The 23,278-nt window shown below is 40.6% G+C and overlaps 1 protein-coding gene across 7 annotated transcripts in view; it reads right to left on the bottom strand.

The window, feature by feature from the left end:
* Positions 1-23,278, bottom strand: part of LOC110487800 (chromatin remodeler ATRX) — a 104,289-nt gene that overhangs the window by 72,216 nt on the left and 8,795 nt on the right. For 5 of the 7 annotated variants that reach the window (XM_090198938.1, XM_090198940.1, XM_090198941.1 and 2 more), the window contains exons 5-10: positions 15,830-15,936; positions 15,448-15,583; positions 9,032-9,130; positions 7,675-7,784; positions 7,293-7,428; positions 2,462-2,560 (exon numbers count right to left, since the gene is read on the bottom strand). In XM_090198938.1, coding sequence (XP_090055064.1) covers positions 2,462-2,560; positions 7,293-7,428; positions 7,675-7,784; positions 9,032-9,130; positions 15,448-15,583; positions 15,830-15,936 — 687 coding nt within the window. Of the gene's footprint in view, positions 1-2,461; positions 2,561-7,292; positions 7,429-7,674; positions 7,785-9,031; positions 9,131-15,447; positions 15,586-15,829; positions 15,937-23,278 lie in introns of all 7 variants that reach the window. The other 2 variants (XM_090198939.1, XM_090198942.1) reach the window with 2 other exon arrangements.

Genomic DNA, 23,278 nt, shown 5'->3' with positions numbered 1-23,278 from the left:
AACAATCCTATGGTATATTGCACAAATCTGGCCTTTATGGAAGAGTGGCAAGAAGAAAGCCATTTCTTAAAGATATCTATAAAAAGTGTCGTTTAAAGTTTGCCACAAGCCACCTGGGAGACGCACCAAACATGTGGAAGAAGGTGCTCTGGTCAGATGAAACCAAAATTGAACTTTTTGGCAACAATGCAAGACGTTATGTTTGGCGTAAAAGCAACACAGCTGAACACACCATCCCCACTGTCAAACATGGTGGTGGCAGCATCATGGTTTGGGCCTGCTTTTCTTCAGCAGGGACAGGGAAGATGGTTAAAATTGATGGGAAGATGGATGGAGCCAAATACAGGACCATTCTGGAAGAAAACCTGATGGAGTCTGCAAAAGACCTGAGACTGGGACGGAGATTTGTCTTCCAACAAGACAATGATCCAAAACATAAAGCAAAATCTACAATGGAATGGTTCAAAAATAAACATATCCAGGTGTTAGAATGGCCAAGTCAAAGTCCAGACCTGAATCCAATCGAGAATCTGTGGAAAGAACTGAAAACTGCTGTTCACAAATGCTCTCCATCCAACCTCACTGAGCTCGAGCTGTTTTGCAAGGAGGAATTTCAGTCTCTCGATGTGCAAAACTGATAGAGACATACCCCAAGCGACTTACAGCTGTAATCGTAGCAAAAGGTGGCGCTACAAAGTATTAACTTAAGGGGGCTGAATAATTTTGCACGCCCAATTTTTCAGTTTTTGATTTGTTAAAAAGTTTGAAATATCCAATAAATGTCATTCCACTTCATGATTGTGTCCCACTTGTTGTTGATTCTTCACAAAAAAATACAGTTTTATATCTTTATGTTTGAAGCCTGAAATGTGGCAAAAGGTCGCAAAGTTCAAGGGGGCCGAATACTTTCGCAAGGCACTGTACATGTGTCACCGTGACACTTGGCATTCAGGACAAAGAGTTCAATCGTGGTTTCATCAGACCAGAGAATCTTGTTTTTTGCTCTGTCAACTGTCAGACCTTATATATATATATACAGGTGTGTTTCTTTCAAAATCATGTCCAATCAAATTAATGTACCACAGGTGGACTCCAATCAAGTTGTAGCAACATCAAGGATGACGCGAGTATTCCGACTTGAAATTGAGCTCAGGTGCATCTTGTTTCACTGGTCAAGTAGGGAATACGCACGTCAAGTAGGGGAATACGCACGTCAAGTAGGGGAATACGCACGTCAAGTAGGGGAATACGCACGTCAAGTAGGGGAATACGCACGTCAAGTAGGGGAATACGCACGTCAAGTACGGGAATACGCACGTCAAGTAGGGGAATACGCACGTCAAGTAGGGGAATACGCACGACAAGTAGGGGAATACGCACGACAAGTAGGGGAATACGCACGTCAAGTAGGGGAATACGCACGTCAAGTAGGGAATACGCACGTCAAGTAGGGAATACGCACGTCAAGTAGGGAATACGCACGTCAAGTAGGGAATACGCACGTCAAGTAGGGAATACGGGATACTCACTGAATACTCACGTCAGGTTTCAGTTTTTACATTTGTAATAAAAACCTGTTTTTGCTAATTATGGGGTAGTGTGTAAATCGATGGGAAAAAAAACATTTTAACCAATTTAGAATAAGGCTGTAAAGTAACAGAATGTGGAAAAAGTCAAGGGGTATGAATACTTTCCTAAGGTACTGTAAGTAGATATGGGGCGGCAGGTAGCCTAGTGGTTAGAGTGTTGGACGAGTAACTGAAAGGTTGCTGGATCGAATCCCCGAGCTGATAAGGTACAAATCTGTCGTTCTGCTCCTGAACAAGACAGTTAACAGACTGTTTTAGGTGACGCGTGAGTCTGCTGTTTTAGGTGACGCGTGAGTCCGCTGTTTTAGGTGACGCGTGAGTCCGTTGTTTTAGGTGACGCGTGAGTCCGTTGTTTTAGGTGACGCGTGAGTCCGCTGTTTTAGGTGACGCGTGAGTCCGCTGTTTTAGGTGACGCGTGAGTCCGTTGTTTTAGGTGACGCGTGAGTCCGTTGTTTTAGGTGACGCGTGAGTCCGTTGTTTTAGGTGACGCGTGAGTCCGTTGTTTTAGGTGACGCGTGAGTCCGCTGTTTTAGGTGACGCGTGAGTCTGTTGTTTTAGGTGACGCGTGAGTCTGTTGTTTTAGGTGACGCGTGATTCCGCTGTTTTAGGTGACGCGCGAGTCCGCTGTTTGAGGTGACGCGCGAGTCCGCTGTTTGAGGTGATCTAACTGCCTTAATGTGTTTGGACCCCAGGAAGAGCAGTTAATGGGGATCCTTAATAAACACAAATATCAATCCCAAAAGGTTTGATTTCATTAAACTGGCAGTAGTTGTGATTATTAGGCTGTAGGAACACCCTCTGGTCAAAACCTTGGGGGCTTCTCCGACTATCCCCTGGTTGGTAGCAGTGTGGTATATAGTGAGGAGACTAACCTGTCTTTCTCCGTGAGAGGTCCACTCGGAGCTTCATGGCTCCTCTGCTCTTGTCCTCCTTGTTGTCAGTCCCAGCAGGAGGCCGCACAACCAACATCCCTGAAGGAGAGGACAGGAAAGTAGGGTGTCAGCATGCTTTAGTTCGGCTGGAGAACAGTAATGTGGTCTAGGGGAACCTAACGAGGGAGCTTCATACTCCCAGAAAAAACCTTCCTTGGAAAAACAGAAAAAACTGCAAAGGTACCGTTTGTCCATTTTGTGATGCCGTAGCCAGTATACACTTCCTCAAAATAGATTCATTCTGACTAAGACAACAAGAAATCTGTAACTGACGTTTTTGCCAAAGAGATCTTGACCACACACACTTTTCCATCTGAGATATGGAGCAGTATTTTCAGAAGAAAAAATGTACATGAAAACGAGTCGCCTCTTGTTGAATGACAACAAAGAATTTACTGAAGAATTCCTACTCTTGACAGATCAAGGGCATAGACTTAAACCTTACTAAATGTCCTCATAATATACAGTGCATTCAGAAAGTATTCAGACCCTGTGACTTTTTCCACATTCTGTTACGTTACAGCCTTATTCTAAAATGGATTACATTGTTTTTTCCTCCTCAATCTACACACACTACCCCATAATTACAAAGCAAAATAAGATTATACAGTTTAGCAAATTTAAAAAAAACTGAAATATCATTTCCATAATTATTCAGACTCTTTACTCAGTACTTTTGTTAAAGCACTTTTGGCAGCGATTACAGCCTCAAGTCTTCTTGGGTATGACGCTACAAGATTGGCACACCTGTATTTGGGGAGTTTCTCCCATTCTTCTCTGCAGATCCTCTCAAGCTCTGTCAAGTTGGATGGGGAGCGTCGCTGCACAGCTATTCTCAGCTCTCCAGAGATGTTAGATCGGGTTCAAGCCTCCCGGGTGGCGCAGTGGTTAAGGGCGCTGTACTGCAGCGCCAGCTGTGCCATCAGAGTCCTGGGTTCGCGCCCAGGCTCTGTCGTAACCGGCCGCGACCGGGAGGTCCGTGGGGCGACGCACAATTGGCCTAGCGTCGCCCGGGTTAGGGAGGGCTTGGTCGGTAGGGGTGTCTCATCGCGCACCAGCGACTCCTGTGGCGGGCTGGGCGCAGTGTACGCTAGCCAAGGTGGCCAGGTGCACGTTGTTTCCTCCGGCGCATTGGTGCGGCTGGCTTCCGGGTTGGATGTGCGCTGTGTTAAAGAAGCAGCGGCTTGGTTGGTTGTGTATCGGAGGACGCATGACTTTCAACCTTCGTCTCTCCCGAGCCCGTACGGGAGTTGTAGCGATGAGACAAGATAGTAGCTACTACACAATTGGATACCACGAAATTGGGGGATCGTTCTTTACTCTCTGGTCATCATTTCCTTGGTCCTGACTAGTCTCCCAGTCCCTGCTACTGAAAAACATCCCAAGAGTATGATGCTGCCACCACCACCATGCTTCATCATAGGTGTCAGGTTTCCTCCAGACGCCATGCTTGAAATTCAGTTCAAAGAGTACAATCTTGGTTTCGTCACACCAGATAATATTGTTTCTCATGGTCAGAGTCTTCGGGTGTCTTTTGGTAAACTCTGAAGTCTCTTACTGAGGAGTGGCTTCTTTCTGGCCACTCTACCATAAAGTCCTGATTGGTGGAGTGCTGCAGAGATGGTGGTCCTTCTGGGAGGTTCCCCCATGTTCACAGAGGAACTCTGGAGCTCGGTCAGAGTGACCATCGGGTTCTTGGTCACCTCCCTGACCAAGGCCCTTCTCCCCCGTTTGGCCAGGCGGCCATCTTTAGGAAGAGTCTTGGTGGTTCCAAACTTCTTCCATTTAAGAATGATGGAGGCCACTGTGTTCTTGGGGACCTTCAATGATACAGAAATGTTTTGGTACCCTTCCCCAGATCTGTACCTTGACAAAATCCCGTCTCGGAGCTCTACGGACAATTCCTTTGACCTCATGGCTTGGTTTTTGCTCTGACATGCACTGTCAACTGTGGGATCTTATATAGACAGGTGTGTTGCCTTTCCAAATCATGTCCAATCAATTGAATTCACCAAAAGGTGGACTCTAATCAAGTTGTAGAAACATCTCAAGGATGATCAATGGAAACAGGATGCACCTGAGCTCAATTTCGAGTCACATAGCAAAGGATTTGAATACAGAGGTAGATAAGATATGTTTTTCATTTTTTATACATTTGAAAACAGATCTAAAAACCAGTTTTTTGCTTTGACATCATGGGGTAGTGTGTGTAGATTGATAAGGGGGGAGACAATTTAATCATTTTTTTTAAAAAGGATGTAAGGTAACAAAATGTGGAAAAAGTAAAGGGGTCTGAATACTTTCCAAATGCACTGTACAGAGAGATGGTGAAGAAGAACGTGTCACACTGCAACTACTCAGGACCAGTTGCCTATTATTAGTAGATTTGGATAGAAAACACTCTGAAGTTTATAAAACAGTTTGAATGATGTCTGACTATAACAGAACTCATGTCAGGTGAAAACCAGAGAAAAATCCAACCAGGAAGTGGGAAATCTGAGGTTTGTAGTTTTTCAACTCTTTGTCATTCCAATATACAGTGTCTGTGGGGTCATACTGCACTTCCTAAGACTTCCACTAGATGTCAACCGTCTTTAGAACCGTGTTTGATGCTTCTACTGTGAATGAGGGGGGAATGAGGGCTCTTCGAGTCAGGGGTCTGGCAGAGTGCCATGAGCTAACCACGTGCGTTCACGTGAGAGTTAGTTTGCGTTCCATCACATTTCTACAGACAAAGGAATTCTCCGGTTGGAACATTATTGAAGATTTATAATAAAAACATCCTAAAGATTGATTCTATACTTCGTATGACATGCTTCTACGAACTATAATATGACTGTCTGAACTTTCGCATGGACTCGCCCACGCGTCGTGAGTTTGGATTGTGTACTAAACGCGAACAAAAAGGAGGTATTTGGACATAAATTATGGACTTCATCGAACAAATCAAACATTTGTGTAACTGGGATTCCTGGGAGTGCATTCTGATGAAGATCAAAGGTAAGTGAATATTTATAATGCTATTTCTGACATCTGTTGACTCCACAACATGGCGGATATCCTTATGGCTTGTTTGGGCTCTGAGTGCTGTACTCCGATTATTGCATGGTGTGCTTTCTCCGTAAAGTTGTTTTGAAATCTGACACAGCGGTTGCATTAAGGGGAGGTTTATCTAAAGTTCCATGTATAATACTTGTATCTCTTATCAATGTTTATTATGAGTATTTCTGTAAATTGATGTGGCTCTCGGTAAAATCACTGGATGTTTTGGAGGCAAAACATAACGTGCCAATTGTAAACAGATTTTTGGATATAAATATGAACATCGAACAAAACATACATAGTAACATGAAGTCCTATGAGTGCCATCTGATGAAGATCATCAATGGTTAGTGATTAATTTGATCTCTATTTCTGCTTTTTGTGACTCCTCTCTTTGGCTGGAAAATGGCAGTCTTTTTCTGTGAATAGGTGCTGACCTAACAATGATATGCCGTGCTTTCGTCGTAAAGCCTTTTTGAAATCGGACACTGTGGTGGGACTAACAAGTTTATCTTTAAAATGGTGTAAAATACTTGTATGTTCGAGGAATTTTAATTATGAGATTCCTGTTTTGAATTTGGCGCCCTGCAATTTCACTGGCTGTTGTCATATCGATCCCGTTAACCTCTAGGGTATGTGGGGCGTTAGCGTCCCACCTGGCCAACATCCAGTGAGATTGCAGAGCGTCAAACGCAATTACAGAAATACTCATTATAAAAATTCAGAAAACAAAACATATTTTACATAGGTTTAAAGATGAACTTCTTGTGACTCCAACCAGGGTGTCAGATTTAAAAAATGCTTTACGGCAAAAGCATACCTTACAATTATTTGAGAACACAGCCCAGCAGACAAATCATTACAAACAGTAACCAGCCAAGTAGAAGAGTTACAGAACTCAGAAATAGAGATACAATTAAATCACTTACCTTTGATGATCTTCATATGGTGGCACTCAAAAGATATTCATTTACTCAATAAATGTTCCTTTTGTTCATTAAAGTCCCTCTTTATATCCAAAAACCTCCATTTTGTTTGCGCGTTTTCTTCAGTAATCCACAGGCTCAAATCCAGTCAAAACAGGCAGACAAAAAATCCAAATTGTATCCGTAAAGTTCATAAAAACATGTCAAACGATGTTTATATTCAATCATCAGGTTGTTTTTAGCCTAAATTATCTATAATATTTCAACCGGACAATAACGTCGTCAATATAAAGGGTAAACAAGAAAGGCACTCTCTCGGTCGCGCGCATGACAAAGCTCTGACACGTAAGGGTCCACTCATTCAGACTGGTCTTACTCCCTCATTTATCAGAATACGAGCCTGAAACAATTTCTAAAATTTCTACATCTAGTGGAAGGCATTGGAACTGCAATTTGAGTCCTAAGTCAATGGATTCTGTAATGGCATTGAATAGAAAACTACAAAACCAAAAAATAAACTACTTCCTGAATGGATTTCTCTCAGGTTTTCACCTGCCAAATCAGTTCTGTTATACTCAGACACTATTGTAACAGTTTTGGAAACTTTAGTGTTTTCTATCCAAATCTACCAGGTATATGCATATCATATCTTCTGGGCCCGAGTAGCAGGTGGTTTAATTTGGGCTTTTCATCCAAAATTCCAAATGCTGCCCTCTACCCTAGAGAAGTTAACGGGATCCCAGCCAAAAGATTTAAGAAGCACTAAAACCCGTGCTGGCCCCAGATCTAGTGGTAGACCTTACCATCTGAGGCGCCATCGTCCTGTCCACTCTCGTCCGAGGTGTCTGACTCATTCCCTCCAACTTGCTTGGCTGCAACAGAAGGCTTCCTCTTGGTGTGAGAAGAGGAGGGTCTCACAGTCTCTGTTGAGCTCCCAGCCTGAGGAATAAACAGTCATGACAGTCTATTAAAAAACATCCAAGAGGAAAAAGCATGAGAATAGCCCCAGAGTGATCGTAGTGTCCTGTTGTCTGCCACAGAAGCTACAGTCCGGCTGTTCACCAAATGGCACCCAATTCCCCATCTAGTGTACTACTGTTTTTGGTAAAACAATGTTTGTGCCCAGGTGGATACATTTGAAAAAGTAAGCAGGGGACATAGAAAGATCATCTGATGTTGACCTACCTCCTCCTCCTCGTCCTCCGCCTCCTCCATCTGGTCTGTAATCGGAAGCTGACCTACTTCCTCCTCCATCACTTGGTCTGTAGATTCAGCTGAGGCCTTACTCATTTTACCTGCCAACAACAAGAAATCCCATTATTAGGTCTGAAATTATACATATTAGCTCCCAGTCAAATCATCAACCGGAGGACAATCCAGACAGAATTTTTTTCCCAGCTCACCCTGGATTACTATGGCTGTCAATGGGAATATAAAAGGAATACCTCCCAGATAGCAGTTCATAGGGCTTCCACTAGATGTCAACAGTCATTAGAAAGAGTTTCAGGCTTGTCTTTTGAAAGATGACTTAGAATTTGTAGTTTTAGCAAGTGGCTCCCATTTTGGCTGTAATGTTTGTTGCGCTCTGGTATTCTCCGTCTTAAATTTCGTTTATTTACATATTAGGGTACCTGAGGATTGATTAGGAATGTTGTTTGATTTGTTTGGAAGAAGTTTATTGGTAACTTACGGGATTCATTTGTATGCATTTTGAACGAGGGAAAATATTGGATTAATGAGTCAAGCACGCTAATGAACAGAATATAGAGTTGCTTTAGGTGATGCGTGAGCCCGCTGTTTTAGGTGATGCGTGAGCCCGCTGTTTTAGGTGGTGCGTGAGCCCGCTGTTTTAGGTGGTGCGTGAGCCCGCTGTTTTAGGTGGTGCGTGAGCCCGCTGTTTTAGGTGGTGCGTGAGCCCGCTGTTTTAGGTGGTGCGTGAGCCCGCTGTTTTAGGTGGTGCGTGAGCCCGCTGTTTTAGGTGGTGCGTGAGCCCGCTGTTTTAGGTGGTGCGTGAGCCCGCTGTTTTAGGTGGTGCGTGAGCCCGCTGTTTTAGGTGGTGCGTGAGCCCGCTGTTTTAGGTGATGCGTGAGCCCGCTGTTTTAGGTGATGCGTGAGCCCGCTGTTTTAGGTGACGCGTGAGCCCGCTGTTTTAGGTGACGCGTGAGCCCGCTGTTTTAGGTGACGCGTGAGCCCGCTGTTTTAGGTGACGCGTGAGCCCGCTGTTTTAGGTGACGCGTGAGCCCGCTGTTTTAGGTGATGCGTGAGCCCGCTGTTTTAGGTGATGCGTGAGCCCGCTGTTTTAGGTGACGCGTGAGCCCGCTGTTTTAGGTGATCTAACTGCCTTAATGTGTTTGGACCCCAGGAAGAGCAGTTAATGGGGATCCTTAATAAACACAAATATCAATCCCAAAAGGTTTGATTTCATTAAACTGGCAGTAGTTGTGATTATTAGGCTGTAGGAACACCCTCTGGTCAAAACCTTGGGGGCTTCTCCGACTATCCCCTGGTTGGTAGCAGTGTGGTATATAGTGAGGAGACTAACCTGTCTTTCTCCGTGAGAGGTCCACTCGGAGCTTCATGGCTCCTCTGCTCTTGTCCTCCTTGTTGTCAGTCCCAGCAGGAGGCCGCACAACCAACATCCCTGAAGGAGAGGACAGGAAAGTAGGGTGTCAGCATGCTTTCGGCTGGAGAACAGTAATGTGGTCTAGGGGAACCTAACGAGGGAGCTTCATACTCCCAGAAAAAACCTTCCTTGGAAAAACAGAAAAAACTGCAAAGGTACCGTTTGTCCATTTTGTGATGCCGTAGCCAGTATACACTTCCTCAAAATAGATTCATTCTGACTAAGACAACAAGAAATCTGTAACTGACGTTTTTGCCAAAGAGATCTTGACCACACACACTTTTCCATCTGAGATATGGTGCAGTATTTTCAGAAGAAAAAATGTACATGAAAACGAGTCGCCTCTTGTTGAATGACAACAAAGAATTTACTGAAGAATTCCTACTCTTGACAGATCAAGGGCATAGACTTAAACCTTACTAAATGTCCTCATAATATACAGTGCATTCAGAAAGTATTCAGACCCTGTGACTTTTTCCACATTTTGTTACGTTACAGCCTTATTCTAAAATGGATTACATTGTTTTTTCCTCCTCAATCTACACACACTACCCCATAATGACATCACAATACCCTATGACATCACAATACCCCATAATTACAACGCAAAAGAAGATTATACAGTTGTGCAAATTTAAAACTGAATCATTACATAAGTATTCAGACTCTTTACTCAGTACTTTGTTGAAGCACCTTCGGCAGCGATTACAGCCTCAAGTCTTCTTGGGAATGATTCTACAAGCTTGGCACACCTGTATTTGGGGAGTTTCTCCCATTCTTCCCTGCAGATCCTCTCAAGCTCTGTCAAGTTGGATGGGGAGCATCGCTGCACAGCTATTCTCAGGTAACTCCAGAGACGTGAGATCGGGTTCAAGCTCCGGCTGGGCAACTCAAGGACATTCAGATACTTGTCCCAAAGCCACTCCTACGTTGTCTTGGCTGTGGTCATTGTCCTGTTGGAAGGTGAAACTTCACCCCAGTCTGAGGTACTGAGTGCTCTGGAGCAGGTTTTCATCAAGGATCGCTCTTTACTCTCTGGTCATCATTTCCTTGGTCCTGACTAGTCTCCCAGTCCCTGCTACTGAAAAACATCCCCACAGTATGATGCTGCCACCACCATCATGCTTCATCATAGGAATGGTGTCAGGTTTCCTCCAGACGCCATGCTTGAAATTCAGTTCAAAGAGTACAATCTTGGTTTCGTCACACCAGATAATATTGTTTCTCATGGTCAGAGTCTTCGGGTGTCTTTTGGTAAACTCTGAAGTCTCTTACTGAGGAGTGGCTTCTTTCTGGCCACTCTACCATAAAGTCCTGATTGGTGGAGTGCTGCAGAGATGGTGGTCCTTCTGGGAGGTTCTCCCATGTTCACAGAGGAACTCTGGAGCTCGGTCAGAGTGACCATCGGGTTCTTGGTCACCTCCCTGAGCAAGGCCCTTCTCCCCCGTTTGCTCTGTTTGGCCAGGCGGCCATCTTTAGGAAGAGTCTTGGTGGTTCCAAACTTCTTCCATTTAAGAATGACGGAGGTCACTGTGTTCTTGGGGACCTTCAATGCTGCAGAAATGTTTTGGTGCCCTTCCCCAGATCTGTACCTTGACAAAATCCCGTCTCGGAGCTCCACGGACAATTCCTTTGACCTCATGGCTTGGTTTTTGCTCTGACATGCACTGTCAACTGTGGGATCTTATATAGACAGGTGTGTTGCCTTTCCAAATCATGTCCAATCAATTGAATTTACCAAAAGGTGGACTCCAATCAAGTTGTAGAAACATCTCAAGGATGATCAATGGAAACAGGATGCACCGGAGCTCAATTTTGAGTCACATAGCAAAGGATTTGAATACAGAGGTAGATAAGATATGTTTTTCATTTTTAATACAATTGAAAACAGATCTAAAAACCTGTTTTTGCATTGTCATTATGGGGTAGTGTGTGTAGATTATGGGTTAGTGTGTGTAGATTATGGGGTAGTGTGTGTAGATTATGGGGTATTGGGTGTAGATTGATGAGGGGGGGAGACAATATAATACATTTTTTGAAAAGGCTGTAAGGTAACAAAATGTGGAATAAGTCAAGGGGTCTGAATACTTTCCAAATGCACTGTACAGAGACAAAGGGTGAAGTAGAACATGGCACACTGCAACAGAGAACTGTGGAAGGTTACCCCCTAGTGGTAAAGGCAGGGACTGCAACAGAGTACAGTGCAGGGCTACCCCCTAGTGGTAAAAGCAGGTACTGCAACATATCACGGTGCAGGGCTACCCCCTAGTGGTAAAAGCAGGTACTGCAACACAGTACGGTGCAGGGTTACCCCCTAGTGGTAAAAGCAGGTACTGCAACAGAGTAGGGTGCAGGGTTACCCCCTAGTGGTAAAAGCAGATAATGGCAGGGTCAGATTAGATAAATGGTTACGAGTGAGGTAGATTTGATTTCATAAGAAAAAACAATAATATTCAACCTTTATTTGACATGTTCTGTATGCACAAACTCAACCAAACTGTTTTGGCTTGGAAGCATATGGAAGCTTTAACAGTGTCCCAAATGACACCATATATATTGCACTACTTTAGACCAGATCCCTATATAGTGCACTACTTTAGACCAGATCCTTATATAGTGCACTACTTTAGACCAGATCCCTATATAGTGCACTACTTTAGACCAGATCCTTATATAGTGCACTACTTTAGACCAGATCCCTATATAGTGCACTACTTTAGACCAGAGCCCTATTCCCTATATAGTGCACTACTTTAGACCAGAGCCCAGAACCCTCAACAACTGCTTCATCAACACCACATGAACCTTGAATTTCAACTCAGAACAGACCAGCAAACACATAAATATCCACAAAGTGTGGAAATGCACCAGTTGGCTCCACAATGATATTAATTAACTTGTTATGGCTGGGGCAGTATTGAGTAGCTTGGATGAATAAGGTGCCCAAAGTAAACTGCCTGCTGCTCAGGCCCAGTTGATTATTATTACTAGTAGTAGTAGATTTGGATAGAAAACACCCTGAAGTTTCTAAAACAGTTTGAATGATGTCTGAGTATAAAATAACTCATATGGCAGGCAAAAACCTGAGAAAAAAATCCAACCAGGAAGTGGGAAATCTGAGGTTTGAAGGTTTTCAACTCATCGCCTATTGAATATCCAGTGGGATATTGGTCATATTGCACTTCCTAAGTCTTCCACTAGATGTCAACCGTCTTTAGAACCGTGTTTGATGCTTCTACTGTGAATGAGGGCTCTTCGAGTCAGGGGTCTGGCAGAGTGCCATGAGCTAACCACGTGCGTTCACGTGAGAGTTAGTTTGCGTTCCATCGCATTTCTACAGACAAAGGAATTCTCCGGTTGGAACATTATTGAAGATTTATAATAAAAACATCCTAAAGATTGATTCTATACTTCGTATGACATGCTTCTACGAACTATAATATGACTGTCTGAACTTTCGCATGGACTCGCCCACGCGTCGTGAGTTTGGATTGTGTACTAAACGCGAACAAAAAGGAGGTATTTGGACATAAATTATGGACTTCATCGAACAAATCAAACATTTGTGTAACTGGGATTCCTGGGAGTGCATTCTGATGAAGATCAAAGGTAAGTGAATATTTATAATGCTATTTCTGACATCTGTTGATTCCACAACATGGCGGATATCTTTATGGCTTGTTTGGGCTCTGAGCGCTGTACTCAGATTGCATGGTTTGCTTTCGCTGTAAAGTTTTATTTTTATCTGACACAGCGGTTGCATTAAGGGGAGGTTTATCTAAAGTTCCATGTATAATACTTGTATCTCTTATCAATGTTTATTATGAGTATTTCTGTAAATTGATGTGGCTCTCGGTAAAATCACCGGATGTTTAGGAGGCAAAACATAACACGCCAATGTAAACAGATTTTTGGATATAAATATTAACTTCATCGAACAAAACATACATGTATTGTGTAACATGAAGTCCAATGAGTGCCATCTGATGAAGACCATCAATGGTTAGTGATTAATTTGATCTCTATTTCTGCTTTTTGTGACTCCTCTCTTTGGCTGGAAAATGGCAGTCTTTTTCTGTGAATAGGTGCTGACCTAACAATGATATGTCGTGCATTCGTCGTAAAGCCTTTTTAAAATTGGACACTGTGGTGGGACTAACAAGTTTATCTTTAAAATGCAATTTCACTGGCTGTTGTCATATCGATCCCGTTAACTTCTTAGGGATGGGGGGCAGCATTTTCACTTTTGGATAAATAGCGTGCACAATTTCAACTTCCTGCTACTCATGCCAGGAATATATTATTTGCATTTGATTAGTAGGTGTGGATAGAAAACACACTGAAGTTTCTAAAACCTTTTCAATCATTTCTGTGACTATAACAGAACTTATGTAGCAGGCAAAACCCCGAGGAATAACTGTTCAGATTATTTATTTTGCCTCTGACCGTTCCCTCAGTTGTCTTTTCCAAGGGATATTTGATAGCGACCATTTTACAGTTCCCTACGACTTCCACAGGATGTCACCAGTCTTTGGAATTGGGTTGAAGTTAATCATTGGTGCAGTGAGATTGCAGAGCGCCAAACTCAAATACAGAAACTCATTATAAAAATTCAGAAAACAAAACATATATTCTACATAGGTTTAAAGATTAACTTCTTGTGACTCCAACCACGGTGTCAGATTTTAAAAAATGCTTTACGGCAAACGAAGAAGAAGCACATCCTGGAACAACGTTACACTGAGAGTTACGCAAGATGAAAAAAGGTGCACGGTTTGTTTACTTGCACTGTTGAATAGATTGCCCCGTCTACAATTTGATCGATTGTTAACGTTTAAAAATACCTAAAGTTGTATTACAAAAGTAGTTTGAAATATTTTGGCAAAGTTTATAGGCAACTTTTGAAATGTTTTGTAGTGACGTTGTGTTTTGGAAAGCTGTTTTTTTCCAGATCAAACCTGCTTTATAAATGGACATTTTGGGTATATATGGACGGAATTAATCGGAAAAAAAGGACCAATTGTGATGTTTATGGGACATATTGGAGTGCCAACAAAGAAGCTCGTCAAAGGTAATGCATGTTTTGTATTTTATTTCAGCGTTTTGTGTAGCGCCTGCTACACTAGTTATTTTGTTTACAGCTGGTTCAGCTGGGTGCATGCTATCAGATAATAGCTTCTCATGCTTTCGCCAAAAAGCATTTTTAAAATCTGACATGTTGGCTGGATTCACAACGAGTGTAGCTTTAATTGAGTATCTTACATGTGTGATTTAATGAAAGTTTGAATTTTATAGAATTTAATTTGAATCTGGCGCTCTGAATTTCCCTAGGCAATTGGCCAGTTGAGACGCTAGCGTCTCCATATCCTCAAGAGGTTTTAACCTCTAGGGTATGTGGGGCGTTAGCGTCCCACCTGGCCAACATCCAGTGAGATTGCAGAGCGCCAAATTCAAATACAGAAATACTCATAAAAATTCAGAAAACAAAACATTTTACATAGGTTTAAAGATTAACTTCTTGTGACTCCAACCACGGTGTCAGATTTAAAAAATGCTTTACGGCAAAAGCATACCTTACAATTATTTGAGAACACAGCCCAGCATACAAATCATTACAAACAGTAACCAGCCAAGTAGAAGAGTTACAGAACTCAGAAATAGAGATACAATTAAATCACTTACCTTTGATGATCGTCATATGGTGGCACTCAGAAGATATTCATTTACTCAATAAATGTTCCTTTTGTTCAATAAAGTCCCTCTTTATATCCAAAAACCTCCGTTTTGTTTGCACGTTTTCTTCAGTAATCCACAGGCTCAAATGCAGTCGAAACAGGCAGACAAATTGTATCCGTAGAAGTTAATAAAAACATGTCAAACGATGTTTATATTCAATCCTCAGGTTGTTTTTAGCCTAAATTATCTATAATATTTCAACCGGACAATAACGTCATCAATATAAAAGGTAAACAAGAAGGAACTGCAAATTGAGTCCTTAGTCAATGGATACTGTAATGGCATTGAATAGAAAACTACAAAAAAAACTACTTCCTGAATGGATTTCTCTCAGGTTTTCACCTGCCAAATCCGTTCTGTTATACTCAGACACAATTGTAACTGTTTTGGAAACTTTAGAGTGTTTTCTATCCAAATCTACCAGTTATATGCATATCATATCTTCTGGGCCCGAGTAGCAGGTCGTTTAATTTGGGCATGCTTTTCATCCAAAATTCCAAATGCTGCCCCCTACCCTAGAGAAGTTAACGGGATCCCAGCCAAAAGATTTAAGAAGCACTAAAACCCGTGCTGGCCCCAGATCTAGTGGTAGACCTTACCATCTGAGGCGCCATCGTCCTGTCCACTCTCGTCCGAGGTGTCTGACTCATTCCCTCCAACTTGCTTGGCTGCAACAGAAGGCTTCCTCTTGGTGTGAGAAGAGGAGGGTCTCTCAGTCTCTGTTGAGCTCCCAGCCTGAGGAATAAACAGTCATGACAGTCTATTAAAAAACATCCAAGAGGAAAAAGCATGAGAATAGCCCCAGAGTGATCGTAGTGTCCTGTTGTCTGCCACAGAAGCTACAGTCTGGCTGTTCACCAAATGGCACCCAATTCCCCATCTAGTGCACTACTGTTTTTGGTAAAACAATGTTTGTGCCCAGGTGGATACATTTGAAAAAGTAAGCAGGGGACATAGAAAGATCATCTGATGTTGACCTACCTCCTCCTCCTCCTCCTCGTCCTCCATCTGGTCTGTAATCGGAAGCTGACCTACTTCCTCCTCCATCACTTGGTCTGTAGATTCAGCTGAGGCCTTACTCATTTTACCTGCCAACAACAAGCCATTATTAGGTCTGAAATTATACATATTAGCTCCCAGTCAAATCATCAACCGGAGGACAATCCAGACAGAATTTTTTTCCAGCTCACCCTGGATTACTATGGCTGTCAATGGGAATATAAAAGGAATACCTCCCAGATAGCAGTTCATAGGGCTTCCACTAGATGTCAACAGTCATTAGAAAGAGTTTCAGGCTTGTCTTTTGAAAGATGACTTAGAATTTGTAGTTTTAGCAAGTGGCTCCCATTTTGGCTGTAATGTTTGTTGCGGTGAGAGTGCGTACTTCGTTAATTATCTCCGGTAAGCGTCTCCGGTATTCTCCATCTTAAATTGTATTGTGCATTTACATAATAGGGTACCTGAGGATTGATTAGGAACGTTGTTTGATATGTTTGGAAGAAGTTTATTGGTAATTTACGGGATTCATTTGTATGCATTTTGAACGAGGGAAACCGGTGGATTACTGAGTCTGCTTGGTTGGAAAATGTATGTAATGCTTGTGTGTGCGAGGCGCTGTCCTCGGATAATGTGCCTTCGCCAGAAAGCCTTTGAAACCTGACAAAGCGTTTAAGAAGTTACGCTTTTAAAATGATGACACTTGTATTTTCATGAATGTTCAATGTTAAGATTTCAATTTCTGTAATTTGAATATCGTGCTTTGCAATTTCACCGGATGTTGTCGAGGCGCTAGTGGCACGGCTATCCCAAAGAGGAAGGCACTTTTAAAAGAATAACCAGGCATCCTCTACTGACGGAATGAGGTCAATATCCTTCCAGGATACCCGGGCCAGGTCGATTAGAAAGGCCTGCTCGCTTTAGTGTTTTAGGGAGCGTTTGACAGTGGTGAGGGGTGGTAATTTGATTGCAGACCAATTACGGACACAGGAAATGAGGCAGTGATCGCTGAGATCCTGGTTGAAGTCAGCAGAGGTGTATTTAGAGTGCAGGTTGGTCAGGATGATATCTATGAGGGTGCCTGTGTTTACAGATTTGGGGTTGTACTTGGTAGGTTCATTGATAGTTTGTGTGAGATTGAGGGCATCAAGCTAGGATTGCAGGATGGCCTGGGATTTAAGCATGTCCCAGTTTAGGTCACCTGACAGCGCAAGTTCTGAGGACAGATCGGGGGCAATCAATTCACATATGTTGTCCAGGGCACAGCTGGGGTCAGAAGGTTGTCTATAGCAAGCAGCAACAGTGAGAGACTTGTTTTTGGAAAGGTGGGTTTTTACAAGTAGAAGCTCAAATTGTTTGGGCACAGACCTGGAGAGTAAGACAAAACTCTGCAGGCTAACTCTGTCCCCTTTGGCAGTGCTATCTTATTGGAAAATGTTGTAGTTAGGGATGGAAATTTGAGGGTTTTTGGTGGTCTTCCTTAAACCAGGATTCAGACACAGCTAGGACATCCGGGTTGGCAGAGTGTGCTAGAGCAGAGAATAAATCAAACTTAGGGAGGAGGCTTCTAATGTTAAAATGCATGAAACCAAGGCTTTTACAGTTACAGAAGTCAACAAATAAGAGCACCTGAGGAATAGAAGTGGAGCTAGGGGCTGCAGGATCTGGATTAACCTCTACAGCGCCAGAGGAACAGGAGGAGGAGTAGGATAAGGGTACGGCTAAAGGCTAAAAGAACTGGATGTCTAGTGCGTTCGGAACAGAGAGTAAAAGGAGCAGGTTTCTGGGCACGGTAGAATAGATTTGAGGCATAATGTACAGACAAGGGTATGGTAGGATGTGAATACAGTGGAGGTAAACCTAGGCATTGAGTGACGATGAGAGAGGTTGTGTCTCTAGAAACATCATTTAGACCAAGTGAGGTCACCGCACGTGTGGGAGGTGGAACTAAAGGGTTAGCTAATGCATGTTGAGCAGGGACGGAGGCTCTACAGTGAAATAAGACAATCACTAACCAAAACAGCAATGGATAAGGCATATTGACAATAGGGAGAGACATGGGTAGCCGAGTGATCATAGGGGTCCAGTGAGTGGCTTGGCGGGCTGGAGACACGGCAATTCCGGCAGCTAGCGGGCCGGGGCTAGCATGCTAGCAGAAGGGCCTTAGAGGGATGTCGCGACGGAAGAAATCTGTTGTAGCCCCCTCGTGCCGTTACGCCGGCAGACCAGTCATCGTGGATCAGCAGAGCTCTGTGTGGTAAAAGGGTCCAGGCCAATTGGCAAAATAGGTATAGTTGCCAAAGAATTTGTCCGATGGGCCTCTTCAGCTAACAGTCCGATATGCTCTAGACAGCAAGCAGGCCATGGCGAGCATTCAGGGGTCGCCGCGACGGAGGAGTCCGTTGGGAAAAAAACCCTCGGGCAGATTACGTCGGTAGTCCAGTCGTGATGGACCTGCGAGGCTCCGTGTCGGCAGTAAAAGGGGTCCAGGCCAATTGGCAAAATAGGTATTGTAGCCCAAGGAGTGGCTGATGGACTTTTTCGGCTAGCCGGGAGATGGGCCTAGCAAAGGCTAGTTCCATGCTAATTGGTTCTTGCGTCGGGACAGAGACGTACGTTAGCCAGGAGTGGCCACTCAGATAGCAGCTAGCTAGCTACGATGATCCAGGTGAAAAGGTTCAGAGCTTGGGGTAGGAATCCGGATATGGAGAAAAATGAGTCCGATTTGCATCGTGTAGACAGGCAAGGGTTGTCTGGGCTAAAGGTTAGCTGATGGCCTCTAGCTGACTACTAGCTAGGTATAGTGTCTAAAGAATTTGTCCGATGGGCCTCTTCAGCTAACAGTCCGATATGTTCTAGACAGCTAGCGGGCCACGGCTAGCAGGTGGGCATTCACTGATGACCGCTAGCAGTGTCTAACTGGTTACTAGCTAGCAGCTAGTTAGCGGGCTAGTTTCTGTTGGGGGTTCCGGGTCTAAAGTATAGAAAATGCCAGATCCATACCACATTGGGTGAGGCGGGTTGCAGGAGAGTATGTTGAAACAGAGGTTAAAAATGAAATTGTTTAAATAAATACAAAGAAAGAAGATATACACGGGACACGACAAGACGAAGACAGAGGTCTGACTGCTACGCCATCTTGTAATCAACCGGAGCTTTTAGAATATCTGACTGCTACGCCATCTTGACTAATCTAACAATAGAGCTTTAAGTATATCAAAAATGACTTGATATACCTCTACAGGTATGCCATCAAGCCCTGGGGTTTTTCCAGACTGAAAGGATTTAAGACCCTCAAAAAGTTATTCCTCTGTAATTTGGCCTTCACACTGATCTTTCTGTACATTTGTTCATATTCCATTTTTATATTATTTGGAAAGAATTTCTTAACGTAATCTTCAGTCAGTGGGAAAGGATGAGACGGAAGAGAGAACATCTGCCTAAAATAATTAGCTTCCTCTTAAAATATCAGAGAATCATAGATGACTCCCTATTCAGTAACGAGTTTCTGCAAATTATTTTTGTTAGCGTTCCTGTATTGTAGAATTGGAGATTCAGGAAGAATTTTGCATTTTTCTCCATATTCCATCCAGTTTGCTTTATTTTTGTAAGAGATTACATTAGATCGTTCTTGAATAAGTTCCTCAAGTTCTTTGTGTTTTTCCTCTAACTTATTTTGTATCTCTGTAGTATTGTTTTTATTACTATCTACCTGTACTATTAGTTCATGGATTTCCCTTGTTAGTCTTGTCTCTTTAGCCAGAAACTGCTGAAACTGATGAATATTGAATTGAATGACCCCTGAAGGTACATTTAAAAGGTATACCAAACAATAAGGGGATTTGCTGAACCTATATTATACTGGAAGAATTCAGTTATAAATTATTTTGTCTTATTTTTAACTAAGTTGTCCTCCAGCAAACTTTGATTAAATGTATAAATATTTTCGAAGAAGTGTGGATCATCCTGATTTGGACCATATAGATTAATGAGCCACATCTCTTTTTCATCCACTTTCATCTTCAAAAGGATCCACCTTCCTGGTGAATCATTCTACACTATTATATTATATCATTCTACACTATTATATTATATCATTCTACACTATTATATTATATCATTCTACACTATTATATTATATCATTCTACACTATTATATTATATCATTCTACACTATTATATTATATCATTCTAGACTATTATATTATATCATTCTACACTATTATATAATTCTACACTATTATATTATATCATTCTACACTATTATATTATATCATTCTAGACTATAATATTATATCATTCTACACTATTATATTATATCATTCTAGACTATTATATTATATCATTCTAGACTATTATATTCTATCATTCTCCACTATAATATTATATCATTCTAGACTATTATATCATATCATTCTAGACTATTATATTATATCATTCTACACTATTATATAATTCTACACTATTATATTATATCATTCTACACTATTATATTATATCATTCTACACTATTATATTCTATCATTCTACACTATTATATTATATCATTCTAGACTATTATATTATATCATTCTACACTATTATATAATTCTACACTATTATATTATATCATTCTACACTATTATATTATATCATTCTACACTATTATATTATATCATTCTACACTATTATATTATATCATTCTACACTATTATATTATATCATTCTACACTATTATATTATATCATTCTACACTATTATACTATATCATTCTAGACTATTATATTATATCATTCTAGACTATTATATTATATCATTCTCCACTATAATATTATATCATTCTAGACTATTATATCATATCATTCTAGACTATTATATTATATCATTCTACACTATTATATTATATCATTCTACACTATTATATTATATCATTCTACACTATAATATTATATCATTCTACACTATTATATTATATCATTCTACACTATTATATTATATCATTCTACACTATAATATTATATCATTCTACACTATTATATTATATCATTCTACACTATTATATTATATCATTCTACACTATTATATTATATCATTCTACACTATAATATTATATCATTCTACACTATTATATTATATCATTCTAGACTATTATATTATATCATTCTACACTATTATATTATATCATTCTACACTATAATATTATATCATTCTACACTATTATATTATATCATTCTAAACTATTATATTATATCATTCTCCACTATTACATTATATCATTCTAAACTATTATATTATATCATTCTACACTATTATATTATATCATTCTACACTATTATATTATATCATTCTACACTATAATATTATATCATTCTACACTATTATATTATATCATTCTACACTATTACATTATATCATTCTACACTATAATATTATATCATTCTACACTATTATATTATATCATTCTACACTATTATATTATATCATTCTCCACTATTATATTATATCATTCTAGACTATTATATTATATCATTCTAGACTATTATATTATATCATTCTACACTATTATATTATATCATTCTACACTATTATATTATATCATTCTACACTATTATATTATATCATTCTACACTATTATATTATATCATTCTAGACTATTATATCATATCATTTTACACTATTATATTATATCATTCTACACTATTATACTATATCATTCTACACTATTATATTATATCATTCTACACTATTATACTATATCATTCTACACTATTATATTATATCATTCTACACTATTATATTATATCATTCTACACTATTATATTATATCATTCTACACTATTATATCATATCATTTTACACTATTATATTATATCATTCTACACTATAATATTATATCATTCTACACTATTATATCATATCATTTTACACTATTATATTATATCATTCTACACTATAATATTATATCATTCTACACTATTATATTATATCATTCTACACTATTATATTATATCATTCTACACTATTATATTATATCATTCTACACTATTATATTCTATCATTCTACACTATTATATTATATCATTCTACACTATTATATTCTATCATTCTACACTATTATATTATATAATTCCTGACTATTTGCATATTCAGATCAACATTTCTGTTAATTAATATCATCACACCCTTTGAGTTCCCTTGTCCATGACAGAAAATTATTTCACCACCCAATTCCTTTTTCCACGCAACTTCATCTACGGATGTAGAGTGAGTTTCCTGTAAACAGCTTCATCTAAGGTTGTAGAGTGAGTTTCCTGTAAACAACTTCATCTAAGGATGTAGAGTGAGTTTCCTTCGTATTTCATTAACCTTTGACTATGGTTCTTATACGCACTTCAGTATTGCCAGTGTAACAGTGTAGCTTCCGTCCCTCTCCTCGCTCCTACCTGGGCTCGAACCAGGAACACAACGACAACAGCCACCCTCGAAGCAGCGTTACCCATGCAGAGCAAGGGGAACAACTACCCCAAGGCTCAGAGCGAGTGACGTTTGAAAGGCTATTAGCACGCACCCCGCTAACTAGCTAGCCGTTACACCAGCCTAATCTCGGGAGTTGATAGGCTTGAAGTCCTAAACAGCGCAATGCTTGAAGCAAAGTGGTGTTTGAATGAATGCTTATGGGCCTGCTGGTGCCTACCATCGCTCAGTCAGACTGCTCTATCAAATAATAGACTTAATTATAACATAATAACACACAGAAATACGAGCCTTAGGTCATTAATATGGTCGAATCCTGAAACTATCATCTCGAAAACAAGACGTTTATTCTTTCAGTGAAATACTTTCAGTCTAAATATTCCTGTGTTGCACAACCTTCAATGTTATGTCATAATTACGTAAAATTCTGGCAAATTAGGCATTTTAACTGCATTCGCGTAACAGGCAGTCTCCTTGTGGAGTGCAACAAGAGGCAGGTGGTTAGAGTTAACTGTAAGGTTGCAAGATGGAATCCCTGAGCTGACAAGGTAAAAAATCTGTCGTTCTGCCCCTGAACAAGGCAGTTAACCCACCGTTCCTAGGAAGTAATTGAAAATAAGAATGTGTTCTTAACTGACTTGCCTAGTTAAATAAAATATATATTTTTAATTATTCGGCCAAATCGGTGTGCAAAAATACCGATTTCCGATTTGTTATGAGAACTTGAAATCGGCCCTGATTAATTCGGCCATTTCGATGAATCGGTCGACCTCTAGTTGCATCATAATTACCTTTAACATACGTGTGTTTCATTCACGTTGTACAGGATGACATCATGTAAGAACATTACAGATTAACATGAGGAGTCCGTTTCATTCTGAAGATCTGTACCAAATGCCACCCTATTCTGCATGTATTATTTTTTAACCTTTAATTAAGGAGTCAAATGTAGTGCACTGTAAAGGGAAAATGGTGCCATTT

The sequence above is a fragment of the Oncorhynchus mykiss genome, chromosome 14 (genome assembly GCF_057628025.1).
Source record: "Oncorhynchus mykiss isolate SJ-2025 chromosome 14, ASM5762802v1, whole genome shotgun sequence".
NCBI classification, from domain to species: domain Eukaryota; kingdom Metazoa; phylum Chordata; class Actinopteri; order Salmoniformes; family Salmonidae; genus Oncorhynchus; species Oncorhynchus mykiss.
The sequence above is the reverse complement of the archived record's forward strand: the minus strand, read 5'-3'. Positions and strand labels throughout refer to the sequence as shown.